This window comes from Eubalaena glacialis, chromosome 1 (assembly GCF_028564815.1).
Source record: "Eubalaena glacialis isolate mEubGla1 chromosome 1, mEubGla1.1.hap2.+ XY, whole genome shotgun sequence".
NCBI lineage: Eukaryota > Metazoa > Chordata > Mammalia > Artiodactyla > Balaenidae > Eubalaena > Eubalaena glacialis.
In genome coordinates this window covers 41,102,366-41,127,313 of record NC_083716.1, presented here as the reverse complement: position 1 = coordinate 41,127,313, position 24,948 = coordinate 41,102,366, and the positions used below count along the sequence as shown (strand labels likewise).

Below are 24,948 nucleotides of genomic sequence, written 5' to 3'. Positions count from 1 at the left end.
TTAAAGAGGCATATCTATTGATATAAATCACAAAATGGCAACTAACAGGTCAAATCGTTTGCAGAAATGTTTGCTAGCAGAGCTTTTTTTTTTTTAAATCAAGTTACAAAATCACATATTTTTTTCAGAACCCAGTTTTTTCTGTGTTTCTTAAAAGAAAAAAACCAGCATAGCAATGAGCTGGAGCTCAGTAATTGATCTCCTCAATTGTATAAGTCTTTCTAGTTTGCCACCAGTTTTACTCACCTTATTTTTACTCATTGACATTGGGTTGGCCAAGAAGTTCGTTCGGGTTTTTCTGTAACGTTATGGAAAAACCTGAACATTTTGGCCAACGCAATACATTACCAGCCTGCCCCCTGTAGTCAAGTGAGTTCATAAGCCCTTATGCACCATCAAACTAACTCAAGTTATGAAAGTGATCAAGTGCAGAAAGGACTGCAAGACTGGGGATCATCAGGGAGCTTCATTTGTTCACTCACTCATTCGTTCATTCAACAAATACACGTTGATTTCAAAAGTGCCAGATACTGAGCTCAAATCAGCATATAAGTATTTGGGATTTCTTTGCATCAAGATAATAGGCAGTCATAGATCTGGATGTGTACCAAGATGTATGTGATAGAGCTGAGGACAAAACAATGGTGAATTTTAGGAAATGAAATAAGAAATTCTAAAAAGTGCTAACAATTCACTAATAATTGCAAGGGTCTCAAAGAACGGGGATTCTAAAGAAGGAAGGGGTGGTCAAGAGTGTAAAACTATGGCTGAGCAGTGATGTTAAATGAAGACAGAAAAGAAAGACAATTCTATGACATAAGTAGCAAATCCCTGGTGACGTTTAAGAGGGCACACATAGAGTAGGCTGTTAAAGCCAGGTTGAGTGGTGAGAAGATAAGCATAAAGGGCATGAGAAAGAGGAATGGAGGTAGGTTGGGGGGGTAGGTATGATGGAAAATGGTGAGGGTGGGGTGAAGAGAAGGCCAGTGAAGAGGACTGAATATGTGCAAAAGAGAGATTTGGCACCAGACAGTTCACAAGAATAACCATATGCTAGAATGAATTCAATCTAGACGTAATACCATTAACTTAAATTTTGATATCAGAGCAAAATTTAGTAACTTTTTCTGTAAACCATATCCCCAAGTTCACTTCCTGAGACACATTCTGGGAAGGTGTTTTCACTCTAAACCTTTCTTTAGTTAGCACCAAAATTCACTGACAATAAGCTACAAAAGAAAATCTGTCAATTCTCAATTATGTTTTATTTTCTGGTGTTCCACTTGTGATCTCAATCAGAAATGACTGAAATGTTTCTGGTTCTTTGGCTCTGCTGGAAATGACATTTTCCACAGAGGCATCTAATCTTGGACCAATGAAATCAGGTGATATTATTCTCCAGAATCCTCTACATATATAATAATCAAGAGAAAGACAGATTAAAGTACAAATGGTATGTAAAATGCCTTTTGAGCCCATCCACAGTGAATCTGGATGTGATTTACCTTCACTTGCACCTCCTCTTCCACCTCCACTACCGTAGCTAGTGATGAAAACCACCACCCAGAGGTGAATCCCAGAAAGGCTTCATTGCCTTTTGATGTATTTTTTGTACAATCAGGTTTAGAGATGTCAAAATTCTCAACCAATCATCTTCCTGTGATTCCGAGTAAAACTGTCGTGCAAAATAAGCTTAGCAGAGACTTCTCCCTCTCTTTTAGAGTCTTTATAGAGATTATAATTAAGGAGAATTTTTCCTATTGATATAAAATTATATAAAATGTTTGATTACAGATGTTAACCGCTCAATTCCATAGCCTACCCAAATAGATTCTAAGTCCAGCTGGAAATAAATAAAATTGATCGTCAAGGGTCTGTCTCGGACGGTAGAATAAGCACTAAACACCCTATTGTGCTAGAAGCTCAATATGTAAGACAAATTTATGTAGCATTCAACCAAAATCTTTGTAACATGTGATCTACTTACCCCTGCAAGGCTTTCTCTCCAAACCAATCTCCTTTTCCTAAGGTTCTAAGAAAGACTGGGTCTTCACTTGGCGAGTCTTCACGAGTGACATTTACCTAGAAAGAGAAACAATGAAAGCCTGTATCCACTGTGTACACACTGGATGATCAAATAAACACTGGTTAATGATGTTCGTTCCATTTCTTATTTCTTCTTTTTTTTAAACTTATTTTCATGAAGAGAAAAAGTACATTACCACTAAAGGGGCCAAAGAATAATATCGCAAATTCACATGCACCCCAAGAAATAATCTCCATGTATTTTGTTATACTTTCAAGTTGTTGTCCAGAAATAATAAATTATTCAGAAATTTGAATTTCACTCAAATCTTCAACTCTATTTCCACTTCCAATTTTCTATGAGGCAATCACTATGATGGATTTAGTGAGTGTTCCTCCAGCTTTTATGTGTTTATATGCATGTGTTTTTAAAATATATGAATAGCATAATACAGTATGAATCATTCTGCGACTTACATTTTTTCTCTTAACATTATTTTAATTATTTATTCCATGCTATTATATATAAATCTAGTTCATTCATTTTAATGTTTTAGTGTCTTCTTCCATCCTATATTTACTTATCAATTTCCTTGCAGATGGACGTTTATATTGTCTCCATTTTTTGGCTTCGCTTAATTTAACATCTTTCTATACACCTCTCTACATGTACATCCCAGTTTCCCTAGGACATGCCTATCTCTTTGCCAAGAAGAATCCAGCCTTCATTCAAAGGCCAGTCACATTTCCATGAAGACTTCCTGCAGATCTCTACCTAACTATTGTCTTCATGATCCATATGTTTCATTCAGCAGGATTTCTTTTTTTGAAGATATATAAATTACATATGTGTCTTTATTTTACCATAATGAATAGTAAGCTCTTCAAATAAATAGGCATTTCTTTGATATTCTCTGTAATTTATAGTAAGTACTCAATAAAGAGTAGTAAATTGCATGAACAGAAAAGCTTCATTACTAACAAGATATCTCCGCCCATATAGGACTTGGGAGTTGGGTGACAGTCCATTGAAAGCAAGTAATAATGTATTTGTTGAATGAATGAAGACATAAATGTAGTAAATTGTACCTTTGTGTTAATTCACTTCCCCCTAAAGCTCTACAAACATAATACTGGCTACGTGTCATCTAAAAAGTTTAAATAGTTAAAATTCACCTACCTGGAAAATGTAATGAAGTAGAAAAACTAATTTCTTGAGACAATGCCAGACACTTAAACACATTTAAAAATACTATGCTTCAGGTTTCTGAATTTAGAGACTGGATGTCAAAGACCAGAATTTTTATAAGTATTAAAAAGGTCTGTGCAAGGTGGAGGGAATTCAATTATTACTCTCCACTGACCCATTTGATTATTCCTCCGCATGGTGTTTCAAAAGCATGGAAATGCAGTTTTTAACACTTAACCACTGAGCTATATAAGAGAGATACTCATTTGCATACTGATGAGGCTTCCACAGATGTGAATGGAAATACACTAGCCCAATGATTCTCAAACTGTGTGTGTGTGTGTGTGGTGGGGAGAGGGGGCATGCGGTCTTGTTTAAAATAAAGGTTACTGAACTCTTATTCCTGAGGTTTTCATTGAATGGGTTTTGGAAATCTGCATTTCAAAAGATTAATGTGGGTGATTTAGATGCAAATGTTCTACAGACCAACCTTTGACAAACACTGATACACTGTTTCATTTCTGAACCTCAGTTTTCTTATCTGCACAATGAGACAACTCAACAAAATTACTTCTGTCAGTCCTCCTGGCTGTTAAAAAAAAGTCATGGATTAAGGTGTAATATACTATAAATTAAGCTCATTAATTCAAATTAGATATAAGGATACATATAACTGTACATTTGCCATTTGGGTAACAAAAAAGACTATAAACTCAAAATGGCAGATTTACGCAAGCCATGGAGAAATTTTGGTGGGTTTTGAAATGTTCTTAAAAAACATGTTACTGAAATGCAGTAAGAGACATAAAAAATGGGTCACCTATGGAATAAATCACTTTCTGCTTATATGATAAATATGAGGAAAAATCTATCTTCTATAGTTCATATATGTGAAAAAACAAGCAGCTCAAAGAGCAAGAATAAAAGTTCTCCTTTAAAGTTGTAGTTTCCACAGTTTTTCTTTACATATATAATGAATCATTCTAAATATGCACAGACACCAGTCATGGACATTTGCATCTTTAATTCTAAAAAAAAATTCAAGGTAGAAAAAGTTATATATACAGATATAGCTTCTCTAACCTTGACCTGTATACATAGTCTTTTCACCTAAACCATAAAGTACTTTATGATCCACAATATTGTGCAAGGGAACTAGCTATGGAGCCTTAAAGGTGATATTTAGTCTATTTGAACCCATTACCCCACCACCTTGCCCGAAAAATGGGAGGGATATCTCATATGGATGTACTTGTGTGCTGTGTGTGAATTAAATGAGAACATCAATGAAAAGCATCCTTTTAATTTTGAGTGCCCCCCAAACTTGGTTCTTTTTTCCTTCTTTTCCCCTTTGTTCCATTTCTCTCACTTCCTACTTCAGAAATTCCATGCATTTGATTGCAATTATCCCAAATCTCTACCATTGCTCTTGTTGCCATAAAATGCTATTTAGAGCTTTAACTACTTTTAGTTCCAGGTAGGTAAAAGAGAAAGTGTTTATTTTTAATAATCCTTTTACTTGTCTATATATTAATTTTTCTATAAAATATATGCATGGTATTGTAATTTTAAGATTTGGAACTATTTTTAAAATTATATATATATATAATTTTTAAAATTAAGAATCAAAATAGAAATTAGATATTTTAAATGGGACACATAAAATTAATCTTTAATACCAAAATCTTCAATAAACAATATCAATGTGCTCAACCAACATGTTTAACCAAAAACAATTCAAAAACAAAATAAAATGTTTTAGTACAGATTCAACAGGTTTTATAAGCAAAGCGATGTTTGTTGTAAAGAAACATGGAAATCAGAGATTTGTGGGGCAGACCCAGCTGGAGAATAGGGTTGTCAGGTAAGCATTTTCCTACCTGTGTAGTTAATAGATTATAAAAATGAGGAGTTCCCAAATCAAAGCATCTCCCTTTTCAAACAATGTTCTACACACATTGCTCAAAAATTGGTCCTGTTATTCCAAAAAAAAAAAAAAAAAGTTCCCTAATGTAGAAAAACACTTTTAGGAGCTGTATCTGATAGTTTGGGGCATGTACAGGGAAATAATATTTTTCTGAGCTTGACGTTTGCCTGCATTCCTTTAGTCATTAGTTAAATTCAGGGTGGCTCAGACCTATGACTCCCCTGAGTCTGGTTTGACAACTGAACCTTTTGTGCAACACAGGAATGAACTAGAATCTCTTTCACCATGTGTCCACTCCTGTCCCCCAAAACATCTCTGGTGAATCTTATGTTCATGATTCTCTTTCTGGTACTTCTACTTTAATGAGTGTGTGTACATGCACTCACATGCACCTCATTCCATGCATAAATACCATATATTTTCCTGGTTTTAAACTTTATATAAATAATATCATGCCACACATATCCTTCAACTTGTTTCTTTTGATCAGCATTGTATTTGAGATTTATCCAATTCATCCATGTTAATATATGTAGCTGTAGTTCATTTCCTGTTTGTATACTATGCCATTATATGAATATTATATAGTTCATTGATTCTTCTCTATATGTAAATGTGGGCTTCCTCCAGGTTTATTGTTGTTATATATTAGTCTGTTGTGCTATTAACAACATTACTTATGAACATTTTTGCATGTTTTGTGGTGTCCATGGGTGTTTCACTAGGATCAAAACTTACAAATGAAAACCAAGGTTATAAAGTATACGCATCCTCAATTTTACTAGGTATTGACTCAGTCTTGGTACAAAGATGTCACACCAAGTTATATTTCTACCATCGGTGGATGAAAGTTCATATTGTACTATATTGTCATCAACACTTGATATTGTCAGACTTTGATTTTTTGCCAAAAAGGTCAATATTATATGGCATTTCTCTGATTATTAATAAAAGTAGGGTATTTTTCATATTATTTTATGGGCCAGTTGTATTTCATTTTTGTGATTTTTTTGCCTATTTTTCTATTGAATTAATTGTCATTTTTTTATTGATTCGTAAGACGGTAGTTTAGCTTTTCACTGTATTTATGATGTCTTGCCAAAGCTATTAATTTCAATGTAATCATATTTAACCACATTATCCCTTATTGTTTGTACTTTAGAATTCTCATTTAATAATTTTTTTCCTATCCCAACATGACAGAAGTATTCTAATTGTCTTTTGATTTTTTTTCTAATTTTTTCTTTTGCATTTAGGTCTGGAATTGACCTTATTTGTACAGTGTGAGGTCAGGATCCAATTTCATATATCTCCTTATGGATAAATAATTGTTTTGGAATATGTATTGCCCATGCTCTCCTAACTCAAGTTTCCATAGATCTTGGACCTTTATTTGAGCTCACTATTCTCTTATTCTGATATATTTATCTGGTTCTTAGTAGAATTAAGACATTTTCTTCTTTACCTTATAGTAAGTCTTTATATCTACTGAAGTAATTCTCCCCAATATATTCTTTTTCCTTTCAAACGTTTTAGCCATTTTTGTCTTTTGCTCTTCATTCTAGTGTCCTTTTTTCTTTATCATTTAAAAATTTCTTATTCTTATACAATTTTTAAAGGTTACTTTCCATTTACAGTTATTACAAAATACTGGCTATATTCCCTGTGTTGTACAATACATCCTTCAGCCTATCTTACACCCAATGGTTTGTACCTCCCACTCCCCCTCCCCTACATTGCCCACCCCCCACTTGTAACTACTAGTTTGTTCTCTATATCTGTGAGTCTGCTTCTTTTTTGTTATATTCACTGGCTTATTGTATTTTTTAGATTCCACATATGATATCATACAGTATTTATCTTTCTCTGTCTGACTTATGGCAAAATTTCGTTCTTTTTTATGGCTGAGTAGTATTCCATTGTGTGTGTGTGTGCGTGTGTGTGTATACATAAATATATATATACACACACAATACATCTTCTTTATCCATTCATCTGTTGATGAACACTTAGGTTGTTTACATGTCTTAGCAATTATAAGTAATTCTGCTATGAACATTGGGGTGCATGTATCTTTTTGAATTAGTGTTTTTGTTTTTTTCCGGATATATACCCAGGAGTAGAATTGCTGTCATATGGTAGTTCTATTTTTAGTTTTTTGAACCTCCATACTGTTTTCCACAGTGGTTGCACCAATTTACACTCCAACCAACAGTGTACAAGGGTTCCCTTTTCTCCTTGCGAGCATTTGTTATTTGTAGACGTTTTGATAATAGCCATTCTGACAGGATGTGGCTACTAAGAAGCTGAATATTTTGTTTAATTTAATTTAGTTAATTTTAATTTAGTGACTTGAGACTAATGGCTACCATGTTAGGGTGTGAAGATATAGAATAGTTCCATCAACAGAGGAAAAAGTACTGAACAATGCTGATCCAGCTAAGCTTATATTAATTTTAATAATTTATCTGTCTACATAAAAAACTCAAACTAAAATCATACCACCTGTAAATAATTACTGTTTACTTCTTCATTTCCAAACATTATATCTTTTTCTTGACTTACTGCAATGGTTGGGGTGTTTAGTTACACAGTGAACAGAAGTGGGGATAATGTGCATGTTTGTTCTTGAAATGAAAGGATTCATGTTTCACTCTGATATTATATATATTATATATATATATATAATGTCACACACAAACAAAATTTCCATAAGAGCATACTTCCCATATTCAGCAACACTGAATGTTGTGTTAAGCCCATTTGTTTAACCAACATGCTTAAGCCCTTGTTAATTCTAAGCAAAGCCATGTGGTTTTAAGTGGCATTTAATGAACAAGAATTTTTGAAATACTTTTTTCTAATGGTAGCATACAAGGTAAGTTAAATAGAATCAGAAAATCAAAACGCTTTTGAATTATTATTGAAACTCTGAAATTGTGTTGACCAATCCTGTTCAATTTTGGTTCCACTTATTTATGGAGAGTTTTTTTTTTTTTTGATGCAACACAACTAGAGGGACATAGGCATAAAGTTTTATCAGAGATATTTTTCATGTTCAATTATGAATCCTTGAGTGCTTTATGGTTCACTGTTGGAGGGAACAAGTCAGGTTTCCAGGCAATTGGAATGGACTGATTAAAGTATAAAGAACTAACTCAGCTTCTACCTGAGGCAGAACTAGGTACTCTAGACATCATTGAAGCATTCTGCCCAAGCTTTAGAAAAATCAGTTTGTATAGGTTTAATGGGGAAAAAACAAATATTTCCAAGTTTATTTTATAATGCTTTTCTCTTTGTGTGAATGTGCTTTATAGAAAAATAAAAACTGTTTTACTCTCAAATAAATGAACTTGAACAAGGGGAAATCCATTTGTAGTTGTACAGCCCGTGTTGTGTGTCTCTGTCTCACATTTTCTAAGGAAAAGCCAGGTTGGTGGTAAAAAAGAAAATATCTTTGTCAGAGTTATCCTTTATAAATTCTTAAATGTACATGAAAACAAGGTGACATTGTACACCTAGAACAACACACATAATTTTAGAAAATTTCAATTCTACAACTTATTTGCCTGCTCACCTGAACCTACTCTCATTCTCTTATCATTTTCTATTGCTTCCCATTGGGACTGAAGTGTGTTCACCTTCTGCTTCTTAAAACTTAATGTAGTAACTCCAATACATTAATGTTAGAATTCATATAATTAACATACTAAATCAATCATATATTATTATATAATTAGTATAATTAAGAATCATGGCAGCTAAGTTGTATGACCTGAAAAAGAAGGTTAGGAAAAATCTATGCCTGGTTTAAAAACAAAAATCTCGGATGTGTCAAAAAATTCCAATATATTCTTACTACTTCTCTCCCAGAATCCCTACAGTGGTCTGAAATACTGCCAAGGGAATCAGTTCCTCTGGTGTAATATCCATGCTATTACTATGTATACATATTACAAAACTCATAAAATAGCACCACTAATGCATCTGTCTTCAGCTGAAACTAGTTACAAACCACAACTTCTTTTAGGCAGTGCTGGAATTTGCAGTAGTTTGGTAGTCACAAAAGCCTGTCAGAAATTCATCTTAATGGATAAACATATCATTCCATGAGAGCAAAGAATTAGCAATATAATATAAAAAAATAAATCTAGGATTGCCAGGGCAAAAAGTCCCCCTGTGACCAATCAAATAATTTACATCCATGAGGATTTTCAGTTTTTCCTGATTCTTCCGTCGATATCAAGAACAAAGCAATAAATTGTAAGCTCTAACAATTTATATATAAACCTCAAAATCTTAACATTTCTTATCCTCTAACATTGGAAGATACAAGATATAATTTTACCCATAACTGTGGTCAGATGTCATTTCATGTTGCTTTTTAGGAAGCCAGTCCCTGACTTCTATTTCTATCCCAGGCTTTCTGATATCAGTCAAAAGAACAGGTATGAAAAAGTATAAATATTGTTTTCTTCCCTTTAGTGGGATATGCCACCGGTGTAAACATTGACATATGCACATTTAAAATTCACAATTAGTCCAAGAGAATTCTCTAAAATGTGATCCAACAAAATCTATAATCTTTCAACATATCCTGTTCACTGTGGCTCTGTTAATCTCTCTTGCCTATTTTACATGAGCCATAAGGTCAGTCATATTTGTTAAATTAGAAGAAATAAATTTACTTATTTTTTTAAAGTGATAATTATAAAAGTGAAAACTGCCAAATAAATCCCCTTGTACCTGCATTTCCTTCCTAGTGTTTTACTTTACTTAGTACTTGTAACTTCTTTTTAAGGATCACTTACTGTAAAGCAAAATAAGTTCAAATCACATTGCACACAGTGAAATGACACTTAAATGCAAAAATGATTAGGACTTTACCGTTGAAAGGAATTTAAGGTATTTTTAGCAATATAATATTAAAGTATTAATCTACGTGTCTTCATTTTCCAATTCTCTCAATTTCATATTTGGGTTTTTAAAAAATTATTATTTATAATATTAAACTTTTTAAAAATATGTAAGGAATAAACTATGATTTTTTATTTATGTCCCTGTCTACCCTATATTTACCCCTTCCCCTATACTTAACCACTTCTAATAATTTCTTAGTATCCATTAAAGATTTCTTTATGAAGATACAATGAAACATGAATATATTTACTTCCTGATTGGCCTCAGAGTGTTAAATGACTTGCCTAGGGAGTACTAAAACTAGTAAGTTTCATAGCTGGATTCAAACTTGGGCCATCTGATTTGAAAGTCCAGATATTTAATTATTACAATATTACTGCTCCTAATGACTGGATGGATTTTTTTTTCCTGTTAAAGATTTTTTTAAGCAATCTTAGTCTTTTCTTTTTTAACTATTATGGAAAATTTTCCATTTATGCAGACATATCAGTGGCATCTAGCATCATGATTATTATATTATAGAACACAGGCTGTTCGCTGGTCTTCAAAGTTATACTTTTTCTTTCTTCTTCCGCATTTTCAGGAGATACATTCTCAAAGATTTCTTTATCAGTTTCAGAAAAGAAAAAACCTCAAACAGCTCAACACCCTGCACATGTGCTCCTCCACGGGTTGCTGATGAACCCCAGGCCCCCCTTGTGCATCTCTCTCTCATGCTACCAGGGCTTACCTTTCCTTTGCTGATGATAAAGAAGGTGTCCCCTCTTGCACCTTGCCTGATGATATATTCCCCATTTTCATAGTGGGTCTAAAAAACAGAAACAGGAACAGAAAAAAACATTAAGAAGGAAGTAATTTACTAAACAGCTCAACCTCTTCAAATATTAGCTCCTAAGGGATGGAATCACCCTCATGGTGTTTTACCCGAGCTTAGAATCCATCATTATTTAAAAATGAATAACAGTCAGCGAACACAATAATTACAAAGAAATCTATCCTCCTCACTTTAAAAACAATTTTGTTAGTGCCATTTTTCTGGGTGATTATATTCATATCTTTAAATTCATTCATTTTAATAGTTGGATGAAAATATTCTTTTCTCCCATCAACTGAGCATGAAATAAAACAGCAGAACTGATCATTAAACGTGTCTTTCTGTATTATTTGTCATTCTCATTTGGTTTTAGTATTCCTGTAGTGATAGAAAAAAAAAAAAAAAAAGGCTGAGGAAGTACTATGGCATGTAGCATTTTTACAGATCTTCATTTTGAAACCAGGTTGACTTTTGGTGTGGGTTAGATGGCACTAGTTCCTTTTTAAGGCACTGCTTCAGGCTTTAATGTCCTGCTTCAGCAATTTAGGTTTGGCCTTGTTAAAGAGAATGTCTTTATTTTATGTACTGAATTCTGGTCCAGCATCTGTGAGCTCATAAACCACCAAACAAGGGGCAAAGTAAGGCAAAGTAAAGCAAGAAGATTATCACAGTCAGTGTGTCAGTGTTCTGATTCGGGCACAGTGACTAGGTACATTCCCAGGGTGAAGACTGCTCCTGCAATGAACAAAAGTAATTTCTATAAGGAGAGGTGGGAGAACGTATATTGCTGGGTCAGGAGGTATAACAGAAAAATGAGAACTGTGCCATCTGGCCCTATCTTTCTCTGCAGTTTAGCAAGGGAGCCATGTTTTGGGAAAGAAAACATTACTCTGTACACTCCTTAGGAAACAGATTTCATGGTGTGCAAACAATACTCACCAGGCCAATGGCTGTGATTTGGCATTATACCTCAACACTCTTAATACTTTATTCACTCTTAAAATTACCTTTCATTAATATTTCATATTAAGAATAGCCATGATTTGCTGGGAATGTAAATTGATACAGCCACTATGGAGAACAGTATGGAGGTTCCTTAAAAAACTAAAAATAGAACTACCATATGACCCAGCAATCCCACTACTGGGCATATACCCTGAGAAAACCATAATTCAAAAAGAGTCATGTACCACAATGTTCATTGCAGCTCTATTTACAATAGCCAGGACATGGAAGCAACCTAAGTGTCCATCGACAGATGAATGGATAAAGAAGATGTGGCACATATATACAATGGAATATTACTCAGCCATAAAGAGAAATGAAATTGAGTTATGTTTAGTGAGGTGGATGGACCTAGAGTCTGTCATACAGAGTGAAGTAAGTCAGAAAAAGAAAAATACCATATGCTAACACACATATATGGAATCTAAAAAATAAATGGTTCTGATGAATCTAGGGGCAGGACAGGAATAAAGATACAGACATAGAGAATAGACTTAAGGACACGGGGAGGGGGAAGGGTAAACTGGGATGAAGTGAGACAGTGGCTTGGACATATATACACTACCAAATGTAAAATAGATAGCTAGTGGGAAGCAGCTGCATAGCACAGGGAGGTCAGCTCGGTGCTTTGTGACCACCTAGAGGGATGGGATAGGGAGGGTGGGAGGGAGGCACAAGAGGGAGGGGATATGGGGATATATGTATACATATAGCTGATTCACTTTGTTATACAGCAGAAACTAACACAACATTGTAAAGCAATTATACTCCAATAAAGATGTTAAAAAAAAATAGCCATGATTTTCTTAATATACCAAGAAAATTAACATACTATTTAATGTTACTTTTTTTTTTTTTACTCTAAAGTAATGTATTTTCTTAATAACAAATTTTTTAAGTAAAAAAGTTCCTCATTTCCCTTCCCCAATCTCAACCATTAGATGGTAAATGCAGTCTGGTGTGTATCTTTCAAGACTTTTTCCTGTGCTTTTAAACATATATATCTCTGTACATACAAACAATTATTTCTAAATAAAAATAAGATCAAATGATGCATATTCTTCAACTGACTTATTTAACAAAATATCTGTGTTCCATTTTCATATCTTGTTGCTTAGAAAGCAACAGTGGGAAGCAGGTGTGAAAAACAAAATCACAATAGTCTATTTTCATATATTCATTCAAGAAACATTTCTGAGTGCCTCTGAGTCAGGCCTGGTTACAGGCACTGATGATACAAAGATGAAAAAGATAAAAATCTCATGTTAGCACTGTCCCGTAGAGCCTCCTTTGATAGTGTTAATGTTGTAAAGCTGCACTGTCCGATATAGGAGCCACTAGCCACATGTGGCTACAGAGCAGTTGAAATGTGGCCAGCGTGACTGAGAAACTGAATTTTTAAATGTATTTAATTTAAATTAATTTAAATTTTAATACACATGGCTAGTAGCTATTGTATTGGATAGCACAGGTAGTAGATAAAACTGACAAGGGAAGAGCTGCAATCTATAGCAGTAGGGGAGGGGGAAGGGTGGAGTGTCTTTCCCACTCGTGATGTTTTTTACTTTGTGAATGGAGCTCAATTAGTAAAACTCAGGACCTTTTTCTGCCCTTTTCCTCACTATGCACCAGAGGAGACAGTGTAATTTATCTGACTGATAAATTTGGAAGTAATTTATATGCTCATCTCAGACTCTCATCACTTCCTGATGGGAGGTAGCTCCCCACAGAGAGCTGGCATTCTCTGCTGCTTGTCTAGGGGAAGAATCTTCTCCCTAGCGTAGTGAAGCCTGCCCCTGTCTGGGCGTCTGTGACAGGACAAGTAAGTCAGCCCAAACAGCATCCAGTTTGGAAGGCTGTTTGTCTCTCACTCCTAAACTACATCCTCTAGCCTAGAGTTTATTAGTGATAATAGTAATATTTTAGTCCCATTTATTTGCCTCCAGGTGAGAATGAATGCACCAAATCTTTCTTCTTTCTTTCTTTTTTTTTTTTTAGACCTGAAAGAGCAATTTATTATTTCTCTTGGTACTGTATGTTAACTAGATGATTCTTTGGCTTCCCATGGTGTCGGCTGGGGTAACTGCAAGGTGTAATGCCTCACGCTTGTGAGCATTTGGTGCCGGTGCTGGCTGGGGGCACAGCTGGGACTGTCAATGTCTGCTTTTCCCCCACGGGAGCCTCTTTATGTGGCTGCCCAGTCTTCTCCATATCATGGTGGTCTGGAAGTGGGCCAACTTCTTACTTGGCAGCTGGCTTCCAAGGGTGCAAAAGCAGAAGATGTCAGGCCTTCCCAAGACCCAAGCCAGGAACAGGCCCCCTATCACCTGTGCTGCATTCAGTGGGTTCAAGCAGGTCCCTGGGCCAATCCAGGCACAAGGGGAAGGGACTGCACAAACATGTGAACCCCAGGAGATGTGGTGCACCGAGGGCTGCCAAAACAGTCTGGCACACACCTCAAACTTCAAGTGTATAGAACGGAGCTCCTGGCATCCTTTTTCTAGTCCTGTTTCTCCCATGCCTTCCCAGGATCAGCAACACCAACTCCAGCTTTCCAGGTGCTTGGGCCAAACACCTTGGAGTCAACTTTAACTCTTCTATCTCACAGGCCCACAACTGCTCTGTTGCCAATCTGGCTGCTCCACTTTCAGAAAATGCCCAGAACTCAACCACACCTCACGTCTGCTGCTATGGCCACCATCTTTCCTTGCTCAGTCTATGCAGTCACCTTCTAGCTGGAATCTCTGCTCCTGCCTGGCCCTTCAGTGCTTTCCCCACATAGCAGCCAGGCGATTCTGTTAACACACAATCAGTGCCTGTCCCTTCTCTGCTCACACCCCTGCAGGGGCCCCTATACACAAGTACAGTGTGTACTATAGTGACTTCAACGCACTAACAGCTTCTGTCCTTTTGTTTCACTGACCTCACTTTCCACCCCTCTTCCTCTCATTATGTCTGTTCTGTTCACACCACTTCCCTTGATATTCCTTGAACATCCAGGCCCAGGCCCACCTCAGGGTCTTTGCACAGGCTCCTCCCTCTGCCTGCAATGTGCCTACACACCAGATATCTATGACTCCTTCCTATCTTTACTCAAATGTCACTTTCTCACTGAGACCTATCCCAGCCTGCCTTTTAAATCTGTTCCTCTCCTCTGTACTTGTGACCCTCCTTGAATCAATTTTCTATGTAGCACTTACCATCAACATCTGTCAGGGTTCGGGTAGAAGGGACTGCACCCTTGGGAGAAGGAGGAGATCAAAGAAGGATGAATGATGGGAGTGTGGGCAGGATTAGGGGATCAAGGAGTGTTGAAGGTAGCAGGTCAGGGAGCAGGATTACTGGACCCTGCTGAGAGGTGGAGCCATGTGACATATAAGCTCAACAGGAGCTGGAACTGTGGCTTTTGATAAGGAACATCCACTGCCAAACCCTTGCCTGGTTTGGAGGGAGCAGAGGGAGAAATACTCTGACTTCTCTCTTCTCCACCCTCTGGTCTCCTGCTGGGGCACCCCTTGGCTGAACTCAGCTGGAAGTCATGAGACAAGGGAGCCTTCCCATTCAGGTCAGCTTCTGGGCAGAGAGAAGTGCCAGGAAGAGTGAAATGTTTCAGCCCCATGTTTAACATATCATTCATTTAATCATTTGTCAGCTGTCTCCTCCACTAATGTCAGCCCTATGGGGGATTTTTATGTTGTTCCCTGCTGTGCCCCTTGCAGCTATAAGAATGCCTAGGTGTGAACTCAATATTTATTGAAAAAATGGTTTAAATTATAAGGATATTTAGTCTCTCATGTAAAAAAAAAAAAAAAAGTCTGGAAATCAAGCAATTTCAGGCCTGGTCAATTTGTTGGTACAACAAATCCTCCAAACACTCAACTTCTTTCTCTCTTTCAGTTATCCTCACTGGATGGGTCCTTATGGTCCCCAAGATGACTGCCACTGCTCCAGTCATCACAGCTGGGTCAGAAGCAAAAAAGGCAAATTTCTCATCTTACCATTCCTTCTAGGGAAAAAAATCCCAGAAATCCCTAGCAATCATCCTTTTATGTCTCCTTTGAGTTGCATGCCTGTTCTTAAATGAATGTCTGGCACGATGAACAGAATTATTCCAAATGGTTCTCATTAATCAAGGTCACCCACTAGGGCTGAAAAGAAACCATTTAAATGAAATCAAAGCTCTGGCAGTGGGAAAATGGAAAGGAGGGACTGGGGAGGCACCCAAGAGGGTATTTACTTCATGGACAAACCTGAACAGTCTCTGAAGGATCAGGGCTGAGATGGGGGTGGAATACAGAGGAAGGGCTAGTAAAGCTGGGATACTAGGCTGTGAGAGGACTTAGAGTCCATGGAAACTGTCTCCACTGAGCTGTGGTTAAGGACAGAGAGGCACCTGCCCCTGGCGACAGTACAGAGAGTATATGAGAATTAGGGGAGAAAACCAAGGACTACAGATGGCACCTCAACCAAAGAAGCAAATGTGTACAGGTCCAAGCAGCTCCAAAGTGGAAGGGGCTGCCCCACTGGGCAGGAGGCACCACATACCAAGCACACACCAATGGAGGCTAGGTGAGCATGGGCCAGAACATTGCAAAGGAGATTGAGGTGACTGTCCAAGGATGCCTGAGGGCCAATTTTAGGCACCCTTTCAGCCTTGAGATGCTGTGATTCTCTGACAGGTTGTATTTCCCAAAGATGGCCACAAAATATCTTCCATTCCACCAGCTCTCCTGCATGGTGACTTTGTGATTCTCCCATTAAGAGTGGAGTCTAATTCCATGAAATTTCTAAAAATCTTATATGTTCTGGTATAATGCTATAAGTCATAATTCTAGTTATTACTTTAAAATGTATATCTCAGAAATAACTAAATTTCCTTGTCAATTGCATTATTATGAACTTTCATCAAATCTTTAACCGTGGTCATTTTTAAGTCTTTTGTCATTTACAGACAGTTCTGGGTGTACTCTGATGCTTTTGCAAAAATGTTCTTATAAAAGGGTTTCATCTTCAAGGAATTCATGGAAAAGACTCTGACAAGTACAGGTTTCTGGTAACTGACTATACTGCTGAACTGAATGAATAAGCATTTTCAGAACTCTAATGGAAAACTGATGAATTCATAAAAGTGCTAACAAAAGATCAAGATGAAAAAAAAATTACATGGGACTGAGTGAACTGATGAGGATGATTATAATTTTTGTGACTTTCTGTTTGAATAAAAAAACTTAAAAAAAAAAAAAAGTGAAGTCTAACTGCCCTCCCCGTGAAACTGGGGTAGCCTTAATGGCCTTGTGATGGTATGGTTACAAGAGTGGCCTTGTAACAATAGCCTACATGGAAATGATGCTGCATGACCTCCAAAGTTATATAACAAAAGGCCATGCAGTGTCCACCAAGTTCTCAGGAGGCTCCCTCTAGAACCCAGCACCATTATGTGAGAATCCCAGGCCACATGGAGGGGCCATGAATAGATGATCTGATGGACAGTGGCAGTCAAGCCTAGCCTCTGAGTCACCTTAGTCAATGCAGTTGGGAGAGAGACATGCAAGTGGAGAAACTCCCAGCTGAGGCCACCCTTAGCATCTGAGTGTCCCCATCTGAAGTCCTCAATGTCATGGAGGGGAAACAAGCTATGCCTATTGTGTCTGACTTTCTGACCCATAGAATTTGTGAACATAATAAAATCGTTCTTATTTTATGCCACCAGGTTTTGGGGTGGTTTTTAATGCAGTAATAGATAACCCCAACAGACTCCTTGGGGAATGTGCCCCAGTACTTGGTCCCCACCTTCTCCCAGAAGCTCTGGCTCTGGTTGGTGCTGGAGTTCAGAGCCTACCAACAGCTATGGAGAAACATGGCTTCCTCTTCATCCTTGGACTCATGGCCCTTATCTCATGGAAGCTTCACAATAACCATGGAAGGAGTTCCCATAGCAAAGCTAAAGCGAACACAGCCTAAGTTAACTGTCTCAAGGTAACACCCCTAATAAGAGGTAGATGGGGAACTTCTCCTTTCACATTCCCTGACAACCTGTGGTGGAGATGGTGGAATGGCTAGGCCATGCCCCACTCCCATCCATCTCCTTGTCTGTGGCTGGGCAGTCTGGTGTGGCCAATAACCAGTCTCTATTATGTTGCAAAGAAGAATGCATCATGTCACCTTCAGTGATACACAAATAGATCAGTCACAACTTCCTAATTGTAAGTGACAGAAAATTCAAACCCAACTGGTAAATGAGAAGGTACTAAGTCACAAAACAGCATACTCCAAAGTTAGTGGTGTCTACCAGATGTGGACCTGCCCACCAGAAAGACAACATCCAGCCTCACCCACCAGAACACAGGCACTAGTCCCCTCCACCAGGAAGCCTACACAACCCACTGAACCAACCTTAGCCACTGGGGGCAGACACCGAAAACAATGGGAACTACGAACCTGAAGCCTGCGAAAAGGAGACGCAAACACAGTAAGTTAAGCAAAATGAGAAGACAGAGAAACACACAGCAGATGAAGGAGCAAGATAAAAACCCACCAGACCTAAAAAATGAAGAGGAAATAGGCAGTCTACCTGAAAAAGAATTCAGAATAATGATAGTAAAGATGATCCAAAATCTTGGAAACAGAATGGAGAAAATACAAGAAACGTTTAAAAAGGACCTAGAAGAACTAAAGAGCAAACAAACAGTGATGAACAACACAATAAATGAAATTAAAAATTCTCTAGAAGGGATCAATAGCAGAATAACTGAGGCAGAAGAAGGGATAAGTGACCTGGAAGATAAAATAGTGGAAATAACTACTGCAGAGCAGAATAAAGAAAAAAGAATGAAAAGAATTGAGGACAGTCTCAGAGACCTCTGGGACAAGATTAAACACACCAACATTCGAATTATAGGGGTACTAGATGAAGAAGAGAAAAAGGGACTGAGAAACTATTTGAAGAGATTAAAGTTGAAAACTTCCCTAATATGGGAAAGGAAATAGTTAATCAAGTCCAGGAAGCACAGAGAGTCCCATACAGGATAAATCCAAGGAGAAACATGCCACGACACATATTAATCAAACTATCAAAAATTAAATACAAAGAAAAAATATTAAAAGCAGCAAGGGAAAAACAACAAATAACATACAAGGGAATCCCCATAAGGTTAACAGCTGATCTTTCAGCAGAAACTCTGCAAGCCAGAAGGGAGTGGCAGGACATATTTAAAGTGATGAAGGGGAAAAACTGACAACCAAGATTACTCTACCCAGCAAGGATCTCATTCAGATTTTACAGAGAAATTAAAAACTTTACAGACAAGCAAAAGCTAAGAGAATTCAGCACCACCAAACCAGTTCTACAACAAATGCTAAAGGAACTTCTCTAGGCAGGAAACACAAGAGAAGGAAAACACCTACAATAACAAACCCAAAACATTTAAGAAAATGGGAATAGGAACATACATATCGATAATTACCTTAAATGTAAATGGATTAAATGCTCCTCCCACCAAAAGACACAGACTGGCTGAATGGATACAAAAACAAGACCCATATATATGCTGTCTACAAGAGACCCACTTCAGACCTAGGGACACATACAGGCTGAAAGTGAGGGGATGGAAAAAGATATTCCATGCAAATGGAAATCAAAGAAAGCTGGAGTAGCAATTCTCATATCAGACAAAATAGACTTTAAAACAAAGACTACTACAAGAGACAAAGAAGGACACTACATAATGATCAAAGGATCAATTCAAGAAGAAGATACAACAATTGTAAATATTTATGCACCCAACATAGGAGCACCTCAATACATAAGGCAAATGTTAACAGCCATAAAAGGGGAAATCGACAGTAACACAATCATAGTAGGGGACTTTAACACCCCACTTTCACCAATGGACATATCATCCAAAATGAAAATAAATAAGGAAACACAAGCTTTAAATGATACATTAAACAAGATAGATTTAATTGATATTTATAGGACATTCCACCCAAAAACAACAGAATACACATCTTCCAAAGAACAAAAGCTCAGGACCAGATGGCTTCACAGGGGAATTCTATCAAACATTTAGAGAAGAGCTAACACCTATACTTCTCAAACTCTTCCAAAATATAGCAGAGGGAGGAACACTCTCAAACTCATTCTACGAGGCCATCATCACCCTGATACCAAAACCAGACAAAGATGTCACAATGAAAGAAAACTACAGGCCAATATCACTGATGAACATAGATGCAAAAACCCTCAACAAAATACTAGCAGACCGAATCCAACAGCAGATTAAAAGGGTCATACACCATGATCAAGTGGGGTTTATCCCAGGAATGCAAGGATTCTTCAATATACGCAAATCAATCAATGTGATACACCATATTAACAAACTGAAGGATAAAAACCATATGATCATTTCAATAGATGCATAAAAAGCTTTCAACAAAATTCAACATCCATTTATGATAAAAACCCTCCAGAAAGTAGGCATAGAGGGAACTTACCTCAACCTAACAAAGGCCATATATGAAAAACCCACAGCCAACATCATTCTCAATGGTGAAAAACTGAAACCATTTCCACTAAGATCAGGAACAAGACAAGGTTGCCCACTCTCACCACTATTATTCAACATAGTTTTGGAAGTTTTAACCACAGCAATCAGAGAAGAAAAAGAAATGACAGGAATCCAAATCAGAAAGGAAGAAGTAAAACTGTCACTGTTTGCAGGTGACATGATACTATACATAGAGAATCCTAAAGATGTTACCAGGAAACTACTATATCTAATCAATGAATCTGGTAAAGTAGCAGGATACAAAATCAATGCACAGAAATCTCTTGCATTCCTATACACTAATGATGAAAAATCTGAAAGTGAAATTAAGGAAACACTCCCATTTACCATTGCAACAAAAAGAATAAAATACCTAGGAATAAACCTACCTAAGGAGACAAAAGACCTGTATGCAGAAAATTATAAGACACTGATGAAAGAAATTAAAGATGATACAAATAGATGGAGAGGTATACCATGTTCTTGGATTGGAAGAATCAACATTGTGAAAATGACTCTACTACCCAAAGCAATCTACAGATTCAATGCAATCCCTAACAAACTACCACTGGCATTTTTCACAGAACTAGAACAAAAAATTTCACAACTTGTATGGAAACACAAAAGACCCTGAATAGCCAAAGCAATATTGAGAAAGAAAAACGGAGCTGGAGGAATCAGGCTCCCTGACTTCAGACTATACTACAAAGCTACAGTAATCAAGACAGCATGGTACTTGGACAAACACAGAAATATAGATCAGTGGAACAGGATAGAAAGCCTAGAGATAAACCCACGCACATATGGTCACCTTATCTTTGATAAAGGAGGCAAGAATATACAGTGGAAAAAAGAAAGCCTCTTCAACAAGTGGTGCTGGGAAAACTGGACAGCTACATGTAAAAGAATGAAATTAGAACACTCCCTAACACCATACACAAAAATAAACTCAAAATGGATTAAAGACCTAAATGTAAGGCCAGACACTATCAAAGTCGTAGAGGAAAACATAGGCAGAACAGTCTATGACATAAATCACAGCAAGATCCTTTTTGACCCACCTCCTAGAGAAAGGGAAATAAAAACAAAAATAAACAAATGGGACCTAATGAAACTTCATAGCTTTTGCACAGCAAAGGAAACCATAAACAAGATGAAAAGACAACCGTCAGAATGGGAGAAAATATTTGCAAATGAAGCAACTGACAAAGGATTAATCTCCAAAATTTACAAGCAGCTCATGCAGCTCAATATCAAAAAAAGAAACAACCCAATCCAAAAATGGGCAGAAGACCTAAATAGACATTTCTCCAAAGAAGAGATACAGATTGCCAACAAACACATGAAAGAATGCTCAACCTCATTAATCATTAGAGTAATGCAAATCAAAACTACAATGAGATATCATCTCACACCGGTCAGAATGGCCATCATCAAAAAATCTACAAACAATAAATGCTGGAGAGGGTGTGGAGAAAAGGGAACCCTCTTGCACTGTTGGTGGGAATGTAAATTGATACAGCCACTATGGAGAACAGTATGGAGGTTCCTGAAAAAAACTAAAAACAGAACTACCGTACAACCCAGCAATCCCACTATTGGTCATATACCCTGAGAAAACCATAATTCAAAAAGAGTCATGTACCACAATGTTCATTGCAGCTCTATTTACAATAGCCAGGACATGGAAGCAACCTAAGTGTCCATCAGCAGATGAATGGATAAAGAAGATGTGGCATATATATACAATGTAATATTACTCAACCATAGAAAGAAATGAAATTGAGTTATTTGTAGTGAGGTGGATGGACCTAGAGTCTGTCATACAGTGAAGTAAGTCAGAAAGAGAAAAACAAATACCATATGCTAACACATATATATGGAATCTAGAAAACAGAAAAAGAAAATGGTCATGAAGAACCTAGGGGCAAGACAGGAATAAAGACGCAGACCTACTAGAGAAGGGACTTGAGGATATGGGGAGAGGGAAGGGTAAGCTGGGACAAAGTGAGAGAGTGGCATGGACATATATACACTACCAAATGTAAAATAGATAGCTAGTGGGAAGCATCCGCATAGCACAGGGAGATCAGCTCATTGCTTTGTGATCACCTAGAGGGGTGGGATAGGGAGGGTGGGAGGGAGGCACAAGAGGGAGGGGATATGGGGATATATGTATACGTATAGCTGATTCACTTTGTTATACAGCAGAAACTAACACACCATTGTAAAGCAATTATACTCCAATAAAGATGTTAAAAAAAAAAAAAAAAGTTAGTGGTGTCTGAAATGGCTGGTTTCAGGGGTTAAATCATAAGCACCAGAGGATAGTTTCCCTCCTCTCCTCACAGCTCTGTCTTCCCTGTGTTAGCTTCTCATGAGGGTCCAGGGCATGCCAAGATGGCAGCGGGCTCGACTCATGTTCCAGCCAGATGGCTCTTTCATGATTCTAATACCTTTCTCCCAGAGAGCAGAAAGTTTGGCAGGAATATCCATAATCTTTTTATTTAATTCCTGGAAATTATCTAATCACCTTCTTAATATCATCTGATATGGTTTCGTAACTCCACAACCACAACTGCCATATCAATTATTTTAGTTTATCTACACAGGTATGCACTGTACATATTTCCATGCTGCATAAGCTCATAAAACTCAGGGGTCCAAGAGAAGAGCCTATGGGACAGTGGCCAAAGGCAGTCCAAGTTTGGGAAAGATAACATGAATGGTGTCATAATACCAGGACTCTAATGACTGTGCTATTCTGAATTGTTCAGTTGCACCTGAGGGGAAGATAATCATGCATGCTGATTCTTCGAGAGTCACTCTAATTATGTTAATCAAATGCCAGCAATTTCACTGTTGTTTGAAGGTCACTTTGCAGTTCTGCCATATTCTTATTTCAGATTATAGCATAGAAAAACACCGAATTTAGAAAGGGAAGAAATCTTAGTAATTAGGCAGGTGTTTTAATGGGTTTCCATAGTTATTAGGATAAAAGCCAAACTCCTTAACATGGCCTGCAAGACCATCTATAGTCTGCTCAGTGCCACCCTTTTCAACTTCTTCTCCCTCTCCCCCACTTTGTCCTCCAGCCCTGCTGGCCCTCGTAGGTCCATTTCTCAACTGTGTCACACTCCCTTCCTACCATCAGGACTAAGCCCTCCATTGTTGCTGCACCGCCACTGCTTCTCGCCTAGTTACAGCCTACCTCTTTTTCAAATCTTAGCCTTCCCTCACCTGGCATACCCTCCTCCACCACACACACACACACACACACACACACACACACACACACACACACTCACACACACACAGGCTAAATTAGGTCTCCTTCATTGCCCTTTTCTGAGCTTGTAGTTATTTATCTATTTGTATGGTATTTTAATGATGCTTTCCACCAGATTTGAAGTTTTATTGAAGGCAAGGACTGTGATTGGCTTTGTTCATTATAATATCCTCAGAGTCTAACATAGAGCTTGGAACAGAATAGGGACTTAAAAATATTCATTGCATGAATGAAGCAGTCCTCCTAATCTGCATCTTCCCAGCACTGCCCATGGCCAAATCCATTAGAAAGGTCTCCACCTCCAATGCCTGGGCCAAGCCCAGTTGTCTTTCACTGTCTGTACTGTTAACTCCCCAGTCCAAGCCAAAATCATATCTTGGATTTTGTAAAGTCCTCCAATCCGGCCTCCCTGCTTTGGCTCTTGCCCATCCATCCTACTCCACGCCATTCCATCTATTCTTCTCCTGACAAGCAAAGTGACCTTTCAAACAGCAAATCAACTGAAATCACTTTACTGCTGAAAACTTCCAATGGCCTCTTGCTGCAATTAAAATCATTAGCAACTTAACTGTGGTCTATAAAGTTCTCTGTATTCTGGCCTCTACCTCTCTATCCTTATCTCCTACTCACCCTCATTCATTCTGTTTCAGAAATACTGGCTTTCTATCTGTGCCTTGTGCTTCCAGATTGGATCCATCCTCAGAACTCTGCATGCAGTAGACCCTCCATCCAGAACACTCCTCCTCCTCAAGGTCTTTGTCATTATCTTCTCATCAGCTAGGCCTCAACAAGGCCTTTCCTCGCCACTCTTATAATGTGCCCTCTACCCTCATTCACTTCCTATCCTATATATGTCCTTGTTTTACATATTTTATTTTAGAAAGCTCTCTAAAGCTGTGTAATTGTGCTTCGCTGTTGCCAAAATGCCACTGGGCACTTCAGTGACTGCTTGATGACAAACACAGCTGCAAAAACCACAGCACAATGGAGCCTCTAGTGAGAAAGCCTTCTATCACAACCTTAATGATCTGAAACTATCCCTTCTTGTTTGTTTGCTGTGACCCCTGCCCCTGTCACCTGCTGCTCAGAGGATTTAGGAGACTTTACATTATATCCATTGTTTTCACTTAGAACAATGCCTATCACAGAACAGGCATTCAATGTATAACCTAGATAAAGGATAGATTTGATCCAAATCCTTTCATTTTAAAGGGAAAGCTGTGTTATAAATCA

The 24,948-nt window shown here is 37.6% G+C and overlaps 1 protein-coding gene across 2 annotated transcripts in view; it reads right to left on the bottom strand.

Annotated features, from left to right (window-relative positions):
• The window catches only part of PRKG1 (protein kinase cGMP-dependent 1), a 1,239,224-nt gene that overhangs the window by 207,186 nt on the left and 1,007,090 nt on the right, over positions 1 to 24,948 (bottom strand). For both annotated transcript variants that reach the window (XM_061195641.1, XM_061195645.1), the window contains exons 6-7: positions 10,792 to 10,869; positions 1,988 to 2,082 (exon numbers count right to left, since the gene is read on the bottom strand). In XM_061195641.1, coding sequence (XP_061051624.1) covers positions 1,988 to 2,082; positions 10,792 to 10,869 — 173 coding nt within the window. The remainder of the gene's footprint in view (positions 1 to 1,987; positions 2,083 to 10,791; positions 10,870 to 24,948) is intronic.